The sequence below is a fragment of the Notolabrus celidotus genome, chromosome 18, assembly GCF_009762535.1.
Source record: "Notolabrus celidotus isolate fNotCel1 chromosome 18, fNotCel1.pri, whole genome shotgun sequence".
Taxonomy (NCBI): Eukaryota; Metazoa; Chordata; class Actinopteri; order Labriformes; family Labridae; genus Notolabrus; species Notolabrus celidotus.
In genome coordinates this window covers 13,847,767-13,856,494 of record NC_048289.1, presented here as the reverse complement: position 1 = coordinate 13,856,494, position 8,728 = coordinate 13,847,767, and the positions used below count along the sequence as shown (strand labels likewise).

Here is an 8,728-nt window from a genome sequence, read left to right as displayed (position 1 = left end):
AATCTGATCCCTAAGACAGTAAAATGTGTTTGTGTAGTTCTGTTTGTCTCAGTGGTTTAGTTGTACCTGTATATCATGCGTCTCCACGGTTGAACGTGGAGCAAACACAGAGCAAAATTCACTCAGATCAGGCAGTTAATTTAGAGGTGGTAATGATGGCTATAATTCTCCACCTGAACACCCATGGTCATATCTTCAGCCCGTGTTAGAGGTTTTTGAAATGAAGAATGGTATGTATGTATGGTTTGGAATGTTCTCCTTGTTTCCCAACTTTCACTTGTATTGGAGTAATATTTGACCTGGAGGATCTATACTTTGACTTTAGTAATGAAGCTGTGTACTATCCCCAAATTATTTGCAATTTCATACAAAGGAACATTTTTTGGTTATTTGCTCACACAGCCTCTTACAGAATGGTGAATCTCTTCCCATCTTTACTTCTGAGAAAATCCGCCTCTCTAGAATGCCCTTTTCATACCTAGTCATGTAGAGACATGTTGTCCCAGCACTATTTTCAATCAGATATAGGGTTTGAATGATAACAAACAATCCAAATCTGTTTTTCGCAACATTTTACACAGTGTCCCAACTTTGTTGGAATCGGGTTTGTAGAAATGAACAAGAGTAGAGTCGTCTTCATACTTGGTATCTCTTTAATGATAATCTTGTGTCAAAAACACAACAAACAAAACTCAAAGTTCAGGGTTTAATGGGGACAAATGAAAATGGAACCAGGCATTCATGTTATCAACATATCTACATTTAATACAGTTTGTCAAGCTCTAGGATTTCTCAACAAAAACAAGAAACCTATGTTGTCAAGAAATAAAATCTGAGATACACAAGCAACTTATTTACACGGCCTGCATGCCGACACAAACCACCAACAGGCCTGGGTCACCACAGACACACATTCAGCTGAAAAACAGGTAAAATAAAAGTACTGAACTGAGAATAAGCTTGGTATGAACGAGAACCGATGGTCAGAACTCTTCCAGCATTTCTAACAGAGGAGGATGACTGATTTTTGTACGCTGTTGCAACCGTTATCCGTCTGAATGTCACACTTTAAGGGGAAGGTGTGTCAAATTAACAGCAAAGAAGGCGAGATAAATCACATCTTCTGGCCTTTGATAGAAAAAAGAAAATTCACTTCATGCTTGATGTGAGATCCGATGTCAATCCAGGCAAACAGCACGAGCCAAACACGACGTCCAAACACATTTTTGATTCTATGATCGACACAGACAGCACAGACCATTTAAACATCAACCACAGCAGCTGATGTCAGCCATCAAAATTCAAACATTTCAACACTTTCAATTAAAATCCAGCAATGTGAATCTGTTTTTTTTCTGAGCAGCAGTTACTTCCATTCATTTTTTGTATCCAGTTCAAGGCCGCTTTTCCTGAAAACCTTTGTTCATTGTCCTGATAAAAAAAAATGAATTAGCGTAGTTCAAACCTAAACCTAAAGGGTAGATTATGCATACATTCAGATTATTTAAATTGTCTGTTATGGGCTGTGATTGATATGCAAAGAAACATAATACTCTACTTAAAACCCTACAGTATGGAGACATGTGGGGAGTAGGGACTAAATTCTCTAGGACTATTTTTCATGTATCATAATGTAAAACTTGCATACAAACTGGTCACCCTCGTGAGAACAGGTTTTTGGCATTTGAGGTCCCACTTCAGCAAATGTACATCAAGAAGTGGACAAAATCCCACTGCTAAACAAAAGAAATTAAAAAAGGAATACTGGAGTAAATGCCAAATAAAGGCCAATATCTAATAAATTTAACCACCATGTGACATTTTTTTTTAAATATTGGTGGTTTCTGTGAAAGACTGGAGTGCAATGCTGATGCTTTAATAGAATTGTGGCACTCAGAGAAAGAGAGACAGAGCAGGAAGAGAGGGAGGGAGAAAGAGAGACCTGAGAACGTGGCCCCTTATTGAGTAAAGAAAGGAGTCAAGCTTGAAAGCCTAGAAATACAATGACAGGAAGTGATAGAGAGAGTAGAGAAAGAGCAGAATGAAGGGTTTTTAAAGGGACAAGCAGGCCTGAAACATCAAGCCTCAGAAGATTGGAGCGGGAAGTTTTACAGCAAAGATAAAATGGGGAGGGGGGGTGAGGCGGACAGAGAAACATGGCTCCCATTTTGGTAGTCCATAATCTGGCTTTTCCCGCTTGTGTAAAGTTCATATCCAGGCAAGAGGGTGATCTGTTCTCAGAGTCTCGTGTTGTCCAGGCTTTGTGTGGAGTATTTGGGGGGTTATGGTGGAGAGATGGAAGCAAGGAGGGGTCCCTTCAGTAGTCCTCCACCCAGCCGTTCTCCTGGATAAAGGCATCAATGACTTCCTTCATGGCCAGGTTGGGGATCAGCTGGTCCTGGGTCAGAGGACTTCTGGTGACTGGATCAAAATGACCCACTCGCTGCACACAGAGCAGGTAACAGGGTAACGTTAGCAATCCATCCAAAGACAAGAGGTTTTAATATTCATGTAGATAAAGCTACAAGTAGGATCAGAGTGTTAATAAGGAAATGTTCCACATAGTTAGAATTCAAGGCTAGTGCATATTTTCCTTAGGTAAGACTTATTCAATTGTCCTACTTCACATATGTAGCATGGTAATGCGTTGGGTTTATACTATTTGGCAGACGTGCCCTTTCGTTTAGCACGTCTGCATCAGAACGTTGAGTCTCTGCATTAAAAACATGTACAGGTGCTTATTAAAGGTGAAGGCTGTAGGCTGCCCACTCGATCACAAGTGTGAAACTATGAAGGCATGCTGGCAATCTACAGGCAAACGAGCCCCTCAGACTCTGTTTGGGAAACAAGACCCATGTTTTGATGGGCTGAACCCACCGAGCATATTGTTTTATCATCGTAAAGCAATTCTGCAATGATCAATCAAATGCAAGACAAGGTGCAGCCAATCACCCGATTCAGATTTTACTTTCTTCCAAACACCATGACACAGTTACTGATCAACATAGCAGCACAGAGAAAACAGTAGGACCTGCATGCTGTCAGACTCAAAGCAGCTCAACTAAAGCAACAAGAAAATACTTCTCCATTGGTTTTAAGAAGAAACATAGCCAAACAGCAACTTCTGAAAGAGAAAGACGGTAGAAAAGGTGACTGCTTATCTCATGCTATGCACCCCAGTTGAGGTACTGCATGTGGGGATGAACAACAGAAAGGGGAGAGTATGATAAAAGTTTATGGATTTTTTGTGTGTGTAATTGTCAGTACAAAACTTTAAATCTGTCTATCTGTCTGCTTGATTAATCTGTCTTGTTCCTTTTGTTGTTCCTTTTGTTGTTGTTCTGTTTAGGTGGTCTACTTTGTAACTCCGCTCTGAGTGACAGGAGGGACGGGGAGGGCTCTGCAGCTTGTGCTGCCTTTAAAGATGGAAATAAACATTATATGGTATAGAATATGCATGATAACAACAAATAAATAAGTAACTGTATTAACAGTGGTCTCTCTCTTAATCTCCCCCACTCTCCCTTAGTGCAGCAGGTTGGCATTGACTCACTGTGTCAGTACACGATCAAATTAATAATTAAATCAATTCATTTTGAATTTTAAATTTTGATTTGTTGGATCATAGCGTCAGTGTTTTGCTGGTAAATGTAGGTTATAAGGGATATGTGGCTGTTCATAGCTTATGTGTGATATGTGTTCTTTATGGCTCAAATTCTAGAATGTTTCCAGACAAACACAAAAATATTAAGCATTGAAACTCTGTCCCTCTCTAAACTTTTGTGTTCAAAAATAGGAAAGGAAAGCCTCTGAACAGAAAAACTTGTTACTCAGCCTGACAAACTTCCATCATACTCTGGTATTAACTCAGTTTACATCGAAAGTAAATGCTAATAACTTTGGTCTTGTTCAGGGACTCATCTGGCAGAGCTTTGAAGTTAAACTTGCTACTCAAAAGACCTGTTTCTTTATCCATTTCTGCTTAAGGAGGTTTGTTTGTGGCTGCCATCCACAACGTTACTGCTGCATCACTTCCTGATTTCCCATGGGGCAGGCCGGGGACATAATTGCAGAACATGCATGGGTTAGCAGTTTTTTTTTAATAATCAGTGGTGCTAAAAGGAATTTGCATGAATGTGTTTTTAAAACGTTAACTTGGACAGCCCAAATAATAACAATAAACTATTAGGATTCAGCTGCTGGTAGGATTCAAATCTTTGAGGTCATTATTTGTTTCAATATGACGAGTGTGTCAAACAGATGAACCTTAATGAAGAGGCAGTCTACATGCAATTCAAACACACGTCTCTGAATTTGACTTGACAATAACAGAAATGTGTTAGTGAAGGAAAATAAGTTTACTTAAAACACAAAAAAACACAGTATTTCCTGTTCACCCTGTGGCAGTTACTTTGGCTTCTCTGTGAGTTTTCTGCACTGACTGTATTTCCACATATTTACTTCAGGTAGTTTTAAAGGCAAACATTTTGTGCACATAAGTTGGCTGGAGTTTATGAGCTAAAAGGCTGAGGGCAGGAGAACTTAAGGCCATCGTTCCATCAATTGATGCTCAACAGAAGATGGGGGATGCAACAGGACAACGACCCAAAGCACAGAAGTAAACCAACAACAGAATGGCTTCAACAGATGAAAATACACCTTCTGGAGTGGCCCAGTCAGAGTCCTGACCTCAACGCGTATGAGATGCACCTCAAGAGAGCGATTTGCATCAGGCATCCCAAGAATATTTCTGAACTGAAATAGTTTTGTAAAGAGTAATGGTTCAAAATTCCTCCTGAGCGTTCTTCAGGTCTGATCTGCATTTATAGGAAACGTTTGGTTGAGGTTTTTGCTGCCAAAGGAGGGTCAACCATTTATTAAATCGAAGAGTTCACATACTTTTTCCACCCTGCACTGTGACATCTGTAATTTTCAACACCAGATGTCACAAACTAAACATGTCAACTCTGAGAGAGATCAATCAATCAGCTGATAAAGACAATGATGACTTTACCTGTAGGTGCTCTTCAATGTCCTTACGATCATAGGTGATGCCACTGGGTGTGATGCAGGGCTCCCTCATCAGTTCGAAACTGATCTTCCCACACAGGTAATCAGGGATCTCCCGCTTCTGAATAATGGTAAAAAAATAAAGGGGAAAACCAATGAAATATTCAGCATTGCAATATGTGATGAATTGATTTAGTTTAAATCTTGTCCTTGATTGATCTTATTTCACACATAACAGTTCAACTACAAACTTCTGTTTCGCAGGCCATCAACATCAGCTTTTCACCTCATAAAACGCATCATTATTTCCATGTTAAGAGTTCTTTTTAAATCAATTCAGTACTAACACCGTTATTATACAGTTAAAACATCCTTCATCCCTTTAGCACCCACAGAGGACAAACACCGTCTGCAGTCTGTGAGGTGTCATTGTAACTACCTTAATTCAGTCAACGGATATGTACAGCATGGATACTGAATCTCTGTGCACCCTTGCAAACAAAATACTGATGGTTACCATAGAAACAGCTGGGCTGGTAATACAACATAACCCCTGGCATGTCTGGCTTTAGCAAAAGTGCATCTCTCACAAATGCCCTCACAAGCATTAACAACAGCCCAAAAATACAACCAATGAAAAATGCAGACACAAAATCTACATCCTACATCATAAAAACAGCATCTGAAACAAGTGATCATACCTGCAAACATCTGTGCAGTGTGCTTCTGTCTGTTCCCCTTGTTACCATGTCAACGTTTAAAGAACACAGTGTGAAGTAGGTGTGTACCGTCAGCAAAGATGCATTTGTGTGGGTGAATGGGATCAGTGTCTGTAAGCTCAGTGACGGATGACGCTGGTGACCTATGCTTGATGGTGGAGATGCTCCGCTCCTCTTATAATAGGCATAAGTGGGTGCAGGAAATGACTGGCTGATAAAATACAATTATACACCATGACATGCTCAGCTATATTTAAGGCATTCTTATACTCACTTTTCTTTTCTCATCCACTTGAGAAAAGAGCTCATTCATGTCCATAAGATACTTGTCCTGAATGGGGCACATTTGTATGTCAGAACGTGATCATCAATATTAATTTAGAATATATAATAATTGTTTGTTTATTTAAACCATGGCAGCAGAGTAAGCTTAACACATCAGTTAAACGTACATGTTTAGAGGCAATCTTTGCCACATCTCCTCCATTTTGATTGTCATCCTGTTTCTCTTTGTATTCTTCTTGTTCTCTACATAAACACAAGGTTATAAACAATAAACACAAAGTTAAAATGAGTAATGCTTTCTCTCAGAAAAAAAAAAAAATGATACCCACATTACAGACTCATTACAGTGATCAAAAGCCTTCATCAAGAGATCATTGCCACATAAAATAAGAAGCCTCACCTTTCCTTCTCAGCCAGGATGAGTTTGGTCAGATAAGCGTGTAATTCATTCTCCTGATTGATGCGCTTCTCTTCGATGCTATTCCAACGTTTTTTCTTTGCAATGCGCAAGGCGCTGGGGATGTCGTCTCCAAAGTTCAGCCTCTGTTCTTTTGCCAGGTTGTAAGCTGTTGAAGAATAGCGTCACAACAGCGACACTTGTTTACCATTAAAGCTACTTCCGCAGTTTTCTTTCCTTCAATAAATTGTGGGGGGGGGTTCTAAAGCCAGCTGCAAAAATTTTGGCCACTTAGACCACTGATAGCACTGAGAATAACTGAGTTTGTAAAGACAGAAACACATGGGGTCACGCAATAATGAGGAAATACACAAGTAATATTGTGCAACATACAAGCAAGATGCTTCTAAACCTCTACTGCAAAACATTGCACCATCTTTCACAATTTCATTCTGACCTTTCTGCAGGTTGCCGATTGCCTCATCGTAGTTCTCCAGCTCTAGGTGACACTGGCCCAAGAAGAAGTGGGCCTTTACTGACTGGCTGTCCAGCTCCAGTGCATGCTTACAGTCTGCCAGGGCCTTGTCATGCTGCTGCAGCTTCACATGGCAGAGAGCCCTGTTTGTGTAGTACACTGCCACAGATGGATTACGATTCTGGGAGACGGGACAAACCAGGCATTACACATGTATAGTAATGTTCCAGCACTGCAGATTAGTACATTTTGGAAAAAAACACATCCATTCCAATACTTCTTTAAGTACATGATCAGGCACTCATTTGTGTTCTCTATCTCTATCACGATGACAGCTACTCACAATAGCTTTACTGTAGCATGTAGCAGCCTCCTGGTACTTGCGGCACAAGAACAGTCGGTTGCCCTGCTCCTTTAGCTCCTGCGCGGTGGAACTCTTCTCCGGGCTGCCGGCCATCTTCTCCACCGGCTCCGCGGGGCCCGCCTCGCCCTGCTTCCCTATCCTGTTCCCCGTCTCTTCGGCTGGCTAGCTGACAGGTTCAAGAATGCCCTGTCCCTCCTGGACCTCACGAACCAGAATCAGAGACACAGAGCAAGTAAAGTTAGGTCACCATTCACGGCTTGCACACGCACACACACTGCATTGTACCTGCAATGCGCGTCTTGACTGAATTAGGTGCAGTAGTGTGAGATGCCACCCCAAAAAGCATTCGTGTGATTTGCTGAGTGTGCACACTGCTCCAATATGCAGCAGGGTGGCTACAGTACCGGCGAATTACCTATTTACGTGACGGACATTAGTGTGGACTAAATGAGAAGCAAAGCCTTCAGAAAACATTATACACTCACCGATCATATCATCACAGCAGGACTTTAAACTGTAACGTTACACCCCTGCTGCTATACGAGGATGGTTAAAGGTTATAAACAAGTCACTGTACTTAAGAATATTGGAGTTTGACTCAGTGATATTTGAGTTACATGTGTTTGTTGCACAACATTTTGACACTGGTTTAAAATGTAATTAACTTTAGTTTCAAAAGAGGCAAGAGATCGGTGCTGAGATGTTAGCTCGTTAGCTAAGCTAGCATGGTAAGCTACTGTATCATACAAGATACAATATTCACCTTCTGATCAGCAGCTGTTTGGGATTCTTTAGCTTTCACATTACCCAACATGGGCCTGGAAATATATCGTAACATTTAGCACAACGCCGGGTACCAACCTCAGAAAACCAGCTAATGCTAGGTTAGCCTGTTTGCTACACAGCATATTGAGTTAAATCTGAGCCAGCTTCCGGGTTAATTAAGTTCTGATTCTAAGGAGGAGGGGTTGTTAGATCTTACCTTGAAAAAGAAATCTTGCATCCAGGTGAAAACGTATAAATATGATATAAATTCAAATGTTAATCGATATTTTTTTTCATATACGAGCTGTCATGACAGGTTGTTGTTATGTTGACGTCAAGCGCTGACGCGACGTCGACGGAAGCCGAAGGGACCTTTTAATAACGCTGTGTTTTATCTGTTTCATACATAGACTGTAAAATTGTCTGTAGATTGTTTCATACAATCTATGCTGATGCACGGTGGCCCTGAAGGTCGAAACAAATTTAAAGAAGATGAAACACTTTTACAAAGTAGGACAAAAAAAAATTATATTTAAGTAAACAAATTTACAAAATCAAAAAACACTTTTACAAGCCGTGACACAATTTCACAGACGGCGGAACACTTTTACCATTTCTGAATAAATTTACATTTGTTTTTAAGGGATAACGAATGTACCAAACACCGGAAGTGATCCCGGAGTGATCAAGTGAAGGGTCATTTAGTTTTGTTT

At 40.5% G+C, this 8,728-nt stretch overlaps 1 protein-coding gene across 2 annotated transcripts; it reads right to left on the bottom strand.

Moving 5' to 3' along the window:
- Window positions 1–635: 635 nt before the first annotated feature.
- Window positions 636–8,375, bottom strand: stub1 (STIP1 homology and U-Box containing protein 1). 2 transcript variants are annotated; one of them, XM_034708123.1, is made up of 8 exons: window positions 8,233–8,375; window positions 7,230–7,451; window positions 6,869–7,067; window positions 6,415–6,580; window positions 6,182–6,257; window positions 6,004–6,060; window positions 5,015–5,131; window positions 636–2,443 (listed from the first exon to the last, which is right to left on the bottom strand). In XM_034708123.1, the coding sequence occupies exons 2-8, from the start codon at window positions 7,341–7,343 to the stop codon at window positions 2,318–2,320; spliced, it is 855 nt and encodes a 284-aa protein (XP_034564014.1). In that variant the 5' UTR covers window positions 7,344–7,451; window positions 8,233–8,375; the 3' UTR covers window positions 636–2,317. The 2 variants fall into 2 exon arrangements, with proteins under 2 accessions (XP_034564014.1, XP_034564015.1); XM_034708124.1 differs by having other exon boundaries at window positions 7,230–7,445.
- Between the last annotated feature and the right edge of the window lie 353 nt (window positions 8,376–8,728).

What these genes read in the sequence shown, in the direction of transcription:
- stub1 (XM_034708123.1), bottom strand. Translation starts at nt 7,343, where the DNA reads ATGGCCGGCAGCCCGGAGAAGAGTTCCACCGCGCAGGAGCTAAAGGAG. An exon ending in CATGCTACAGTAAAGCTATT is followed by an intron (nt 7,068 to 7,229) that starts GTGAGTAGCTGT and finishes CCCGTCTCCCAG; the next exon opens with AATCGTAATCCATCTGTGGC. An exon ending in ACATTGAAGAGCACCTACAG is followed by an intron (nt 2,444 to 5,014) that starts GTAAAGTCATCA and finishes CTCTGTGTGCAG; the next exon opens with CGAGTGGGTCATTTTGATCC.